The sequence below is a fragment of the Synchiropus splendidus genome, chromosome 9, assembly GCF_027744825.2.
Source record: "Synchiropus splendidus isolate RoL2022-P1 chromosome 9, RoL_Sspl_1.0, whole genome shotgun sequence".
NCBI lineage: Eukaryota > Metazoa > Chordata > Actinopteri > Syngnathiformes > Callionymidae > Synchiropus > Synchiropus splendidus.
In genome coordinates, this window is record NC_071342.1 from 12,767,492 (window position 1) to 12,781,934 (window position 14,443).

General features: G+C 41.8%; 3 protein-coding genes across 4 annotated transcripts; 2 read left to right on the forward strand and 1 right to left on the reverse strand.

Moving 5' to 3' along the window:
* Nucleotides 1–220: 220 nt before the first annotated feature.
* Nucleotides 221–2,267, forward strand: LOC128764645 (dual specificity protein phosphatase 13-like). 2 transcript variants are annotated; one of them, XM_053874558.1, is made up of 3 exons: nucleotides 221–747; nucleotides 808–1,053; nucleotides 1,120–2,267. In XM_053874558.1, exons 1-3 carry the CDS (start codon nucleotides 221–223, stop codon nucleotides 1,334–1,336), a joined length of 990 nt encoding a protein of 329 aa, XP_053730533.1. In that variant the 3' UTR covers nucleotides 1,337–2,267. The 2 variants fall into 2 exon arrangements, with proteins under 2 accessions (XP_053730533.1, XP_053730532.1); XM_053874557.1 differs by having other exon boundaries at nucleotides 796–1,053; nucleotides 1,120–1,336.
* On the forward strand, nucleotides 1,562–3,372 carry LOC128764646 (dual specificity phosphatase 29-like). Its single transcript, XM_053874560.1, has 4 exons — nucleotides 1,562–1,711; nucleotides 2,601–2,788; nucleotides 2,852–3,075; nucleotides 3,143–3,372. Exons 2-4 carry the CDS (start codon nucleotides 2,610–2,612, stop codon nucleotides 3,370–3,372), a joined length of 633 nt encoding a protein of 210 aa, XP_053730535.1. The 5' UTR covers nucleotides 1,562–1,711; nucleotides 2,601–2,609.
* Nucleotides 3,373–3,712: 340 nt separating this feature from the next.
* LOC128764644 (adenosine kinase-like) lies at nucleotides 3,713–14,282 on the reverse strand. Its single transcript, XM_053874556.1, has 11 exons — nucleotides 14,136–14,282; nucleotides 10,411–10,485; nucleotides 8,586–8,639; nucleotides 6,148–6,226; nucleotides 5,909–6,081; nucleotides 5,741–5,849; nucleotides 5,499–5,669; nucleotides 5,384–5,419; nucleotides 5,099–5,213; nucleotides 4,344–4,430; nucleotides 3,713–4,265 (listed from the first exon to the last, which is right to left on the reverse strand). Exons 1-11 carry the CDS (start codon nucleotides 14,225–14,227, stop codon nucleotides 4,141–4,143), a joined length of 1,116 nt encoding a protein of 371 aa, XP_053730531.1. The 5' UTR covers nucleotides 14,228–14,282; the 3' UTR covers nucleotides 3,713–4,140.
* Nucleotides 14,283–14,443: the final 161 nt, after the last annotated feature.

Here is a 14,443-nt window from a genome sequence, read left to right on the forward strand (position 1 = left end):
GAATAGTCAGGATGATCATAGTGCTTCATGTTCTTTACTCATTTGAACTGACATTTTGATTTTTTTTACAAGTTGAAAGGTACAATTATTACAAATAACAGTGATCTATAAAATATTAATATAGAACAGTTTATACACTTTCATTGACAAAAATAACAAATATTACAGCAGAAAAAAAGCCCATAAATACATATCTCCCTCAATATGCTTCATTATATATATGGGAGCTGAACTGTTGATGGTAGATATGTATTTCTCAGTGATTCACTGTGTCCAGACGGAGAGACAGTGGATATTTTTGGAGAGCACAGACGCTGCCGTTGTGTGTTGCATAACAGTCTCCTGTCATGAAAAGCGAGCAAACAGATGTTCCTGGGGACAATGCAATAACGCTTTCCCTGCTTCAGGCAGGAAGCCAAAATTGTATCGAACATTTCATGGAGAGGTGCAAATGTTTTCTGAGTCACATCAGCGTGTACAATTACGCCGATATAAATGGAAGCAAGCGGTGCCGAGTGGTGACGAGGAGGAGGGTTTTCTCGCTGCAAAACAGGGTGAGTTTTCACAAATATGCGCCTATATTTGTGGTGGTATTTTAGCCGTTGTGTTTCTGTTTGCTAGCATGTCCCTAAGGGATCCACCGTACGATCCTCCATCTGTCTCAGAGCTGCTGGAGTTTCTGCTGAGAGACAGACGCCCCACTGGACACGTCAATCAAGTCTGGCCTAACCTTTATATTGGAAATGAGTACGTTCATGCATCAGTGGTGCTCACCATCACACACTCATAGTTCAGTTTGCGTTTCAGGGTCGCCGCACGAGACAAGGCCACTCTTCACAGTATGAGAATCAGCCATATAGTAAATGCTGCTCATCGACCCACTGGCCACTGCCAAGCCACTGGTTTCTGTGTCAACACTGGACCTCGATTCTACCGAGACATGGCTGTCGACTATTACGGAGTCGAGGCTGATGATGCAATAGAGTTCATCCTGAGCCCGTTCTTCTATCCTACAGCTCGATACATCAGAGCCGCACTGGCCCAGGGAGGCAAGTCGTGATGCCGACAAGCAAAGTGACTTGCTTTGGCCGTCAACCTTGTTGTTTCTGTGCCAGGGAGAGTGTTAGTCCACTGCCTGATGGGAGTGAGCCGCTCTGCCACGCTGGTGCTGGCCTTCCTCATGATAGCTGAAGGTCTGAGGCTACAAGAGGCGGTGACTGCTGTCAGAGCGCACAGAGACATCTGCCCAAACCCCGGCTTCCTGCAGCAGCTCCGCAGCCTGGACAAGACTCTGGAGAGAGAAAGGAGGCGTGGACTACTGTCCCATCCACAGTAAATGTTGGCAGGTCACTACACGCAGGAATTGCTTTGTTTATTTCAGTCATGCCGTAAACTCACAGTTCTATTAATCCCTGACGCGTTGTCTTACACGTCTTCATGTAAGCTTCCAGTGCAGTGACAAACACCTGTCGACACGTGCCAGGTTCTTCCAAAGACAATCGTAAACAACAGCCTCACCAGTTCCCGAGCCGCCGCCACTCTATTCCTGTCACAGCAGAGATGGTGGAGGAAGGTGTAGAGAAAGCAAATGTGTGTGTCAGTGTGACTAAAAATAAAGAGTTAAAGTCAGAACCGGTGGGAGCATTTCTGTACACAAACACACATGCTCATTGAGAAGGCTGCACAGCTGAGGGAGTCTTGACTGAGAGAGGTCAGTATTATCTCTTCTTATTGCTGTTCGAAGCTCACATTTTATAAAACTGTCACAGATAATGGAAACAATTAAAAGCCTGGAACATGCTTTGAAGTTGTATATAAGGAACACAGACTGTGAAACTTTACCAAATGAATTATTTGAACTATAATCTAATTCCCATTAGCAGGTGACTGAGTGCAGTATGATCTATACATAACCGAGAAATGACTTTGATCTGTGCAGTCAAGTTTGCATCTTGTATTTATGTTTCACCTGATCTTTATATAGTAACTTTTGTTAGAACCACATAAATGGGCTGACTAAAAAAATGATTAGATGTTGGAAGCGTTCAACGGTTTCATCAGATTTTAACGTTTCAATGTTTTTTTTTTTCATTCATTAAAATGGTTGGCTGCTGCACCTATTCGGCTCTCCTTTGTATTGAAGGAGCTACACCCACCCGCTGTCCGATTGAGGTCATTGCAGTAGATAAATAACAGTCAAGAAATATCTGGAAAAAGTTTACCGTGGTGTAGTGTTGTGTAAAATGAAATAAAATGACAGACACTAAGCGTAAAAAAAGAAAGTCAATGAGGATCAGCCCCTCAATGTCAGTGATCGTGGTTCTCTTTCGGAAAAGGGTGAAAATCTTGGAAGAGTGGAGTGTGTGGTTGCTAGGATGGCTCCTATTATAAACAAGGTTTTCAATCGCGAGGAAGTCCCGAGGCAAGAACACCTCAGTGAGACCAGGAAATCTGGGTCTTGTATTTGGTTGTTGCCCAGGCAAGCTGGCTTGTAGAAAAATGATGAGTGAACCTTGCTAGTTCAAACTAGTTTCAGTGTTCTGACCCCTGCCAAAGACGTAGCTAGCTGTACTTGACCAGTGTGGTCTTCTTTCCGACAGCTGTGAACCATGTCGGTCTGCATGGTGAAATCCAGGGGCAGGAACCCGTACGCAGCAGTGCGGGTAGATCCCGACAGTGACTACATCACACCAGGAACTCTGGACTTGGAGCAGCTCTTCTGGACGGGCACAGCTGTTCAGTTCACACATGTCAATCAAGTGTGGCCCAGCATATACATCGGGGATGAGTGAGTGAGTGAGATCCTGTCTCAACATGACAGTCAGTGTCTAACCACGTGTGATTGGAACAGGAAGACGGCTCTGGAGCGGCCCGGCCTGAGGGAACTGGGTATCACACACGTCCTGAACGCGGCTGAAGGGAAGTGGAACAATGTCCTGACGGGACCCGATTACTACTGTGACTTGAACATCCAGTACTTTGGCGTTGAAGCAGATGATAAACCCACTTTCAACATCTCCCAGTTCTTCAGTTCCGCAGCCCATTTCATCCACGAGGCCTTGAGTCTCCCAGAGAGTGAGTGACCGAGTTTAAAAACAATTTCGCTCTCTGTCTAGGAAATAACTCTCTCTTATTTATCCAGACAAAATACTGGTGCATTGTGTGATGGGCCGCAGCAGGTCGGCGACCCTGGTGCTGGCCTACCTGATGATGAAACACAACCTAACTGTGGTGGATGCTATCGAGCATGTGCGACAACGACGGTGCATCCTGCCCAATCATGGTTTCCTGAAACAACTCAGATCTCTTGACATCTCACTGCAGGAGGAGAGACTGCAGCTAAGGCTTCAGCTAAAAGACCAACAAGCTTGAAATTAATAAATGACCTTTTTTTGTAATGCGATTATGTTTTCTGTGTCCACACGTGATTTAAAAACACACATTAATATCCCAGAAATCGGATTTGATGTTGCACAGCTCTCCACATTTAGCTCCCACCTTCAGCTATGGTCAGGAATACAGCGGCTAAAATTGGACACCTTAGACAGCTGACTGTCATCTGTTGAAGACTCAGAGCAGAACAGCTGTGGGCATAACCTTATCATAGCACATAGATGGAATTGGAAGTGACCACAAAATATCTGTTTAAGAAAGGTTATGTCATTGGTTTGGAAATGTGTGTGATGACCGGCCAACATTTCAACCTCTCAATCATTTATTGTCAAACAACTGACAGGCGACACATGTTGGACGGCTGACATTTATACAGTGACCATCAGACAATCTTAAAACTCCTGGAAGGAAAATGATGGGCTACAAACTGGCCTGCTCAAAGTTAGATGAATAAACATGATTACTGCACAGAAAGATGCAGAATATTGGCAGTGATTTATCACTTCATTAAATAATGTCATCAAACATGATGGCTGAGACACAGATCAATTCAGCTGCACCTTAAGAGACATTAAATGAAAAGCAAATCCTAGGTTCCAAAACAAAAACAAGAGTTTCATTTGCTAAACAGGCACGTGTACTGAGGCACAAAAAAGTGCCCAAAAATGGACAGTTAAATTTCTTGGAACACTGCAGTCGTCAGGAATCAGAGGTCACAGTCAGGTTTTTTGGAGCTGGAAGAACCCCTCATACAAAGTTGGGCTTTTCTGGGAATGTGCAACCTGCTCGTCTGATGATGACGTTGGCAGAGTAGTGAGCGGCCTTCACACATTGCGCAAGAGGTTTCTCCCGGACCAGCTCAGAAAGAAAGCCTGTGTCATGGAGGAGAAGTGTTACACTGAACATCACAACTGACTTAAAGATGCAGATACAGAAGATTTTGATCTCACCTCCTACAAAGGCATCACCAGCACCGTTTGTGTCCACTATGTCTTTTGGGTCAATCTTGAGCACAGGGAAGGTCTCCACTTTATCACCTGAGCGCGGAAAAGATTATTAACTCAACAATGGATATGGCTATATATATATATATATATATATATATATATATATATATATATATATATGGATAAAGAAATGTATAGAAAGCTGCACTTAACTAAATTTAAAAAGTAACATTTTACTGACTGAGGTATTCAAATGAAAATGGCAGTCATTTTATTTTAAAAGCCCATCGATGACTTGTTCACGTCATTTTATTGATAAAGTGACCATTGCAATCTCAGAGATGGAATTCGACAAACATAGCAAAAAAAAAAAAATATTTAATCGCATAACAAGAGATTTTTGGGTGGAAAAAAAAACATTGTTATGTGACCAATTAACTGTCATAATGGAAACAACTTTATTCATTTAGGTGAAGATATATAAAGAAAAATCACAAAGAACGAGAGACATTAATTTAGTCAACTATTACGTTGTTTTTTTTTTTTTTAATTAAACTCAAAGTTCATTCAGGGGAATATAACATTATTATCAAAAAAAAGTCCATCTGAATTTAAATGTTATCAGAAAGGAACCAAAAATCTTTAGCTTAATGAAAAATCGATCAACATATCAGATTTTTAGTTGCTGGCTGATGACGAAAACATGAATGAATACATCAAATATGGAGTGAAAACAAAATGCTGCGGAATGAACCTACCAGACATCAAGACAGTGTCATCCTTTCCTTGCGTCAGCACAACAATCCTCTGCCGCTTTGTGTTGACTTTGGGCAAAGCTTGTGCTTTTTTGGCAATTTCCTTTATGTCCTCAGTCTACAGTCCCCCAAAAAGAAATATGATTAATTGAAATCTGAGTGAATGAATGTTTATTTCAATCCACTGATACATTACAAACACTATAAAAGTGTGTACGCTAATACATAAACATGTTAGCATGTGCTAAAAGCATTAAAAACATGCTAGCTTAAATGTTTTGTTCTCACCTCGAAGTCTTGCTCTTTGGCGAAAGTGGCTGCTTCCTGAAGTAAAATTATTTTTAAATATCAATCATCAACAACTCAGCTGTCAAGAACATCTCCTGAGGTTATGCTAGTTTACCGTCTCATTGCCGAAAAGGACGTCGACGTACGGCATGACCTGCATGAGGTTGCCCTTGAAGAACTGGCTGATGAAGGGTGCTGACAGGTTCAAGCAAAAGATCTTGTTGTTGTCCGAGGCGTGCTTGGCTACTTTCAGTATCGACTCCAGCGAGACGGTCAGGAAGAACCCCTGGATGGCAAAGTTTGGCTCAGTCAACAAAGTCACCCAGGAGCAGAGCAATGTGACCGCTCACCACTCACAGCTATGTAGTAAACTTTGGCCTTCTCCACCAGAGCCCAGTTCTCTTCCAGGTCAAGATGCTTTTCCTTCTTATAGCAGTTAGCAGCGGCGAGGTTTGCGACCAGTGACCTGAGACAACGAAAAAATGAGCATGCGATTGCTCACGTCGCAAACATGGAGCTTCTCACCTGTTATCTCCAGTTATACAAGCAGCACAAGTGCCAGTGGGTTCCTCATCCTGCTCGTAGTAATGGGCGTCGATGTGAGCCTCCTCGGCTTTCTTCTTCAGAATCTCTCCGAACTTGTCTTTACCGATGCAGCCGAAGAAGGTGCCAACGTTGTGGGGCTCCTGGATCATCCACTGCAGACCAATGAGACATTTCAGCTTTGGAGCTGTGGAAACGCGAGGCAGGTAAGCATGACTGACCTGAGCAATCTTGATGGAGTTCTGCGTTGCTCCTCCAGCGTGATACTCCACCTTGAACTTTTTGATGAGCTCCTCGAACCTGCAACAAAAGACCAAGTCAAAGAAGAGGACAGGAAGCCAACCGGGTCGCAGGGGAGGCAGTTCAAGTCGAGACTAGATTTTCCTCTACCCGGAAAGCCTGCTGCAAGTGTCATGAGAGCTATGCAACATTCTCAGTCCCTGAACACCACTCAACTCCAAATTTCTCTCCAAGGGCCGATGAAGAATAAAAATACAAACCACAAACTGCTCCACAAACATGGACAAACCGACATCATCCCTGGTGGATATTTCAGTAATTGGGCCTCCCAATTCTGAAGACACTCCCTTTGAAACTAATGTTTTTGTATTGTTTTATTGCTGTTTCTATTGTTTTTTGCATCGGCCAATTTTTAAGTGTATTATTGTGTGTTATAGTGGCGATACAGAGCCGAAAGACACCGACTTCAGAAACTCCACAGAGCTGGAGGGCTGATTTTACGGCTCACGACCATCTGAAAATTCAATTGAAAGATTTCAAAACCCTTAGAAAACCTGGTCTTGCGTTTAAGAACTGCAGATTTAATGATCTGCTGCACAACTTCATTAAATAAATGGACTTAAACAGCAGGACTGGAGGCTGAGCTGATTACTTCAATGACTTGGCCACATCTCAGATTAGTGGAGACACGAGGCAAACTGAACAGAGCATGTTCGCATTCAAACTTGTGTCTACCACATGTAGAGGCATCTGATCGCTGTGTCTCACACCAGCACACCAAACTAATTCGTTTCAACTGAAACAAATTCGAAATGTACTGCTGTGCTTAACCTGTCTGACGGCAGGATGTAAAGCACATCACACAACAAACAAACTTCACGTGCTGCAGCTTTCACATTTTCACCAAATGTGCTGGTGTTTGCTAATGCTAAATAGTAGCAGTAGCGTTGCGTTCCAGTTGTGGAAATTCCCAGTTACGCCGCCAGGTTATGACATCCGAGGTCGGATTTCCTAGTCGGAAAGTGGGAGAATCCTCACCACCCGGAGTACGCAATCCAAGATGGCTTCCCTGAACGTAAACAGAAAGAATCTCCTCTACTAGCAAACATAGCATTTGCCTCTTATCAGCTCCTACTACTGACTAAACTGGAATGCAACAAGAACTAATATTGTTATTAATTTGGAGGCTACTATTAGCTCCACGCGACATTTCAGTTGAATATATTTTCAAATGTAATGGGCAGATTTTTTTTACATATTTAAAAACTGCCACTATTGACACTATTTGTGGCCCCTTTCACATATAGCTTCTTCAGTGTGTTTATCAGTTATGTCGGTTAACTGCATTTACAAGTGGGCAGACGCAACCGTTGTGCTACAGTCGATATCTTCACACAGCACATCCTCTCGCCACCTCCAGATGACACCAAAGGAAATGCAAAGATGGCTGCTGCAGTTGATGGTATTTCAGAGTTTTACATGCTATTACAATGAGTCCTTATTGAGTACTTGTTTTTGCAGGTGAAGCTCATCAAATAAACACCACACCAAGATTTCATATTGCAACAAGAAGCTGGTGAGTGAACTATTGAGGCTGTAGGACGCACCTCACTGGGTGCAGAATGACACAATACTCGCTCTCCTTGGTACGGTAGTTGGAAGCTGCCCACGCATCTGGTTACAGGTTTAACTTGCAAAAACAACTAACCCCTCATCCCTTTTTGTTACTGCATTTTCATCATAACAACCTACCTATTATGAAGCAAAGCTCTGTGAGGTTAGCTAAAGACGGGTGGCGGTTCCTTTCTGCACAAGCCAAGCAGGTTCTCTTACTTAAGCGAAACCCACTTATATTATTCAAATATATATGCTATTTAAATAGACATTTGTGTTGACAGCGTTGGTGGCAGTTGGTTTAAGGTTTCAATGAAATCATCTTGCGTTAGCGCTTGACATTCAGGATGTAGAGAGATCCTGAGATTACCATTTTGTTGAATGTGCTTCTGGCGCCAATAGCACCAGCAAGTCTGATCACAAAAACAAACAAAAACTGAGATAATTTAGCAGACGGCATTCATTATTGAATATGTTAGATAAACTGAAAGCCTAAATACATAAACATAATAAACATTGCGCGCAACATCTCAGGCCACTCAAGCTTGAAACGTGTTTTCTTATCAGCTTGTGGTTAAATGTTTGCTTTCCTGCTCCGTTCTCAGGGAGGTGAGGCGTCCTGCTTTATCATTGGCTGTGCACGACATGTAGCTGTCTCCCTGAGTGAGAGCGGAGGTCATGTTGAGGCACATGCTGGAGTGACCCTGTTTTGACTGGATCACTCCAGATGACGGAATCGTGTTAGCGAGAAAGAGGCCTGCCGGCACCGGTTAACTGCATCAGCGTTCATCTCAGCACAACTCACAGGGCTTTGTGTTTGTCCTCGGCCAGGATCTGGTCGTTTGGTTTCAGGCCGTACCTGCAAACATGAAGAAGTTTGTTAATTTTTAATTCCACAAATAGGCCTGAAATGAAAGTAAACAATATGATAAGGTTTCATACGACGGTTTCAGACAACTTGGGCTCCTGCTGTGCGCAGGCTGGCTCAGGTGGTGACATGAAAACCTTTTTATCAAGCTTAACCTTGATATTTGCTACTTTGGGATGCAGGATAGTTGCGTGAATCATCGTAGATTTGAGTCAATGCAATGGATTCAAATAATGATTGGGGGGGTCGACAGCTGCTTGCTTGCCATCTACCCTTTTCTTGCTATTCATCCCTGGAGTTCTGACCAAATTCCATTTGCCTTATTGGAATTTGTTACCAAGACGTCTATGGTAAGAGAACAACTCGGCGATATGTAAATATAAAATAGATTACAATTTTTAATCTCAATTAACCACACCATTTCCTCATGCAAACATTTGTTCACTACAGCAACCAAACATGACACACTGCCAAGAATATTCGTTGGAAAAAACGCATTGAAAAGGCTCAAAAACATGCTAAAGGCATAACATTGGAAACACTGTTGGCCACTTTTGTGCTGATAAAATCGTCCATTAAATTACAGATACAAAATGCGTGATTAACTTGAGTTAACTCTGCGATTAATTGAGATAAAAATTTTAATCTGTTGACAGCCCTCATGCCATGTTAATTTACCAACCGTAGTTTCCAAAAATTACTCATCAGGATGCTGATATAAGTCTGATGGAGATATATATATATATATATATATATATATATATATATATATATATATATATATATGGACGACGAAGGCAACTTAATGTATGGAGAGAGTTTTTCAGTGCAATTTATTAGTATTTCCAAGAGCAGTCCTCACATTCAAACCATTTTCAGCACTACTAATTTAGTATTTCATAAATATTACAGCACACTACACTTAAATAATAGCAGAAAATGCCTGTGACAGACAATAATAAAATAATAATATTAAATCTATATTTTATAAACGGATGCACATAAAAGTAAATTTTAGGAATGCCTATATTGGTCAGTCATTAAATGCTACCGGCTTGGGTTTGACCGTTCAGCACTAATCCTGGGGTTTGCGCAAGGAGTGTGGACTGTGAGCAGGGGCCGACACATGCCCTTTGCCCTGGTCAATGCACTGTGATACCACACAGGCTGACCGAGTCTCATAAGACAGACCCAGTTGTGTCACTTTTTTCCCCAAACACAATAGCTTGAGAGTGAGAGAAAGGCTCAGCAGCAAGAGAATCAGCACCTAGATAAGAACCATGAGCAATTTCGTGGAAGCATCATGGGTCCAACAAAAGGCTAATCTGGATTTTATTTACCATCATATGGTTAGAAGGACAGGCAACTGACAGATTCTGCATGGTTAAATTTTTTTTTCTAAAAATTGAGTTTTGTTTCTCAACCACCCTGGAGTGATCAGGTGATGCGACAGCAACATATCAGCTAAAATGTTCGATGATAAGACCCAACCACCAACGGAGCAGGTTCCTCATCAACAAAAGGCAGTCGACAACTATTTTTCCTGCTGTTCTTCACCGTTTACCTTTAGCGGACTTAAACTGCGCTTGTGCTTGGATTAGATACCTAATGACTTACAAAACAGTCTACTTTTACTACTATGTCACCTGCAGGTAATGACCAGATCATGTGTAATAAAGGTTTAGTGTTGAGGTTCACACATTTTTGGAGTGTTCAGGACCATCTAAACCAAGTTCAGCGCAATGAATCACAAGTGACTTACTTGTCCAGGAAGTCTTTGTCCACCACAGCTGAAATGTCCAATAAAGGATTTCCCATCCCGAACAGTGTGTTTGGACTGCAAGACACAAAAATTTCATCTTAACGGTTTTCTTGTTGAAATATCTGGAGCAAAATAAGAAACCGGTTATATTCAACTGAACCAGTGAGACTGAAATACATGGGGTTTCCTGGCTACAGGCAGGGGAGGATCGCTGTTGCAAATAGCCAGCAGCAAGGAGAATATTCATGCTAACCACTGAAAAAAGAGAAAAATCTTTTGAGTGACCACAGTGTGAGCGGTTGACAAGCAGGATGCTTCCAGACGGCAGTGCTGACATTGTTGCTTAGGCTTAGTGTTAAGAAATTAAATGTTTACTCTAACAATATTAAATGAAGATTTACAACCGAACGCCAAACGCAGGATGTCCTTGTTTATGTTCCTGTTTGGAGTCTGTTTGTTCTGTAGATTGAAGTTGCCATTTTCCTGGAACCGTTGTGAAACATCTGCACATTCACAGACAAGTGAGTTACAGTCATGTGCTCGCGCTCATGCATTTGTGGCAGGACCACATCAGGACAGCAGCTGCCTTTGTTTTGGTTTATGCAGCGCAGTCCTGGGGCAACAGCACACACGGGGTCAGTAACAGAAAACGCTGTGGAGCAGGCAGACGTTTACACACTGAACATCTCACACCTCATGACAGACTGGTGAGCAATATAGGACAGCAGTGAGACACAGCGCTCATGTGCGCGCTCCTATCTCAGTGAGTGAGCAGACCATGTGGAAGGAAATTCAAAACGTTGGTCAGCACAAATGGGATATTTACAAAAGCATCCATTATGTCGGATGGATGGTTTCGTTCCCCGATCGGATGGAGCCATCCCACCCTCGATAGCCACTTAAGACATGCAGCCAATTACACTGATGCCATCCCTGTCGTAGTGCAAGCAGCTTCTGCTCATGCCAGGAGGACTTACCTCGCAGCAGACATGTTGTTCCCCTTTCTGTGTGACAGCTGGATCCCTTCAGACCTGTTGAGCAACCGAAAGCCCGCTCAGAAAGAGCAAGGCATTGGAAAACTTCACAATTTCAGCTCCGCCAGATCGATTTTCCCCTGCAACCGGGGCTCCTCCTCCCCCCTCTCAGAGGCAGGCTGCAGCCGTCTGGAGGAAGGCGGGCCAGATGGGGAGGTGGGCTCTGCGAGCTGATTGGCTATCGCTGCCAGCTACATCTTCCCTTGTACAACAAGGAGGCTGCTGAACAGGTTTGTTGACCATGCAAAAGCATTTGCGACAAAACCGACTTCAGTCTGCAAAATATAGCAGGTTAAGTAAATAAAAAGATGTTGGACATATTTAGGAATTTAGGTATTTGTTTTGTTCGCAGGTATGAAACGCTCTACGTGCCCCATGAGTAGTGAAAAAAAAAGCCTTCCATCCAATGAAATGAGGCTGACTATCCTTAATTCTGACAGTCGAGGACAAGTTAAACAAGGCAGGTATGGACAGGAGTATTATGGTTCCAGGCAAATTCCTCAAAAGGTCATTGACGGTATTGTTTAAAGGATTTTCATTTTTTAAAGACCACTTAGCATTCAAGTTTTAGTAATGATGTAAACATCAAAAGTCATAAATAATTTGAGTGAATTTAAAGATCAATTATTTTCAAAAAATGCAGGCGAGGCATTATTGCTTCTTTTCATCTAAACACAATGACACATGAAACTGTCAGCCTAATGCATAACAGAAGTCATGTGACCCTGTTAACCTACTCCTTGCTGCCTTTCAATCATCATCTTGATATCAATTTAAGATCCAGCACACAGTCCTCTGCAGTCCACAGAGGTGGGTATTTAAATTTCCAGAGGAGCCACATTATACAATGAGGCTTGGTTTAAAATACCAACAAAGCTGCTTTAAGATTAACTAGGTAATAATCAAATAGAAAATAATTTAATAGATATTACATTTTTCTGTCCATAATACTGTGCCTTTTTATCATGCTGGATATAAAGTTAAAGGAAGAATTGTAAAGGATTATAACAATATTAATAATATTTATATAATAGTTACTCACTATACATACATATATAGTAACTATTACATGTATATTAAATACTATGAATATTACCATTAAATGATATTAATCAATTAACTTAAAATAAACATTATGTTCACCTAACTAAATGGTAAAATGAAAATAAATAAGACGTACAAAATAGAAAAGGAATTCCTACATGTTTACTATTTATTTTAATTAATTAAAAAAATCACTAAAATAAATAAAATTGAAGATCACAGCAGAAATAGAAGGCAAGACAGAAACACTTCTACATGGTCAGTTTCTCCATGATGTCCAGAAGGCCGGATAAATGCGGATAAAGGGCCACCTGTGCAAATGACTGTTAATTAAATTACTATTTCAATATTTACAATATCTAACAGAAATAACACTGTCCTGTAGGCCAGGTCTGGCTTATTAAACAGAGCCCTCGAGCAAGCAAAGCAAAAGAACAGGCTCATATGAATAAATGGATTAGATCAAGAGTGCATACTGACTTTCAGGATAACTGTATTTAGTCATCAAACAGGGAAGCAGCAGCTTAATATCGACAAACTGGTCATCCCCAACTGGCAGTTAGAGATTACAAATAAAAGGTCATAGACGCCTATATAGAATGGAGGCTTATACACTACACGGTTGGGTGAACCAATAATCATAAGAATTATATTTAACACAACAATGATAAATGCTTCGCGAGAAATGAACCATAAAGGATTCTGCAGTAAGAGCAAAAAAAAGTAAAAAAAATACTGCTCTCATCATGAAATTATAAGAATGATGAAGTCGAACAACCCGGCTGATAAGACTAGAGTCATATTGACTCTCATGGAGAGTAATCTAATTTTAAGAAAGTGGAAAATGTTATACAAGGCAAGTATATAAAAAAGGAAAAACAAATGAACATGCCAGTTTTCATAACACTTAAGTTAATAAAAATACATTTTTTTTAAATCAAAACGTTGACTGAATATGTACTTTTGAGAGATCCAAACATTTCTGGCAAAATCTTCAGTAAATAGTGCAAGAAAAAGAAAATAAAAACATTTAAGGCAAAGAATGCAAAGCTTAACTTTACAACGGTATGATCCAGCCTTCAGTGGTTTTTCTTATCAGCCAAGGTTTATCATTAGCTTCCTCAGCGGCCATCAACCTGACCCTACACACATCTTCAAGTACTTCGCCATACACGTTTGTCTTAGTTTTACTAAACTTGTACACATCTGAATGTTGAGCGCATCAATACATCATAAACAAACTACAACCGCTGATCATATTTGACTGTTTGGGGGCGTGGCCTGTGAAGTGTGCGCGCATGGTGGCTACAAACAAGCGCCAGTTATTTCCAGTGCTGCGAGTCACCACCTTTATCAGATTCTTTGCACAATGTATATTTAGTACGAGAGTTTAGACAACTTTTGTAAGCGTTTTAAAGAGGAAGCGTGGTCAACAATGGAGCAACTTAGCCATGTGATAGCTGTAGATCATTATCACGCCACAGGACTTCGCGCCACCGTTATAAAGTGAGACCGTCATGCAGGAAAACGGTTTAGAACCAAATATATGCATAAAGATTGACCCAGATTCTGTGTTTGATTCCCGCTGACGCACTGCACCGGTGTCTTCACAAGGGCAAGGTTGTTAGCTTATTTAACTCGGGTCACCTTAGTTTGACGGGAGAGGTTTTGGTGGCGGACGCCGGCTTGTCCTCCTCTGAAAGTTTGACTTTCTTGGCTTGAGGTTCCTCCGATGCCATGATGAGTGAGCAGAAACACGCTGGATCACCTTCTGCCGGTTTGAACAATGTGGACGAACTGTGATAAAGGACCCAACCCCGGGGCGAGGACTCACAGGCGGCCGTATGACATAACACCGTCACTGGACCAATGAGTGGGCACTAAATCGCCCACTGCGTCTTGACGGGATTTAAAGTTGAACGAAACACATGTTAACTGTTGAAAAAAATGTCTCT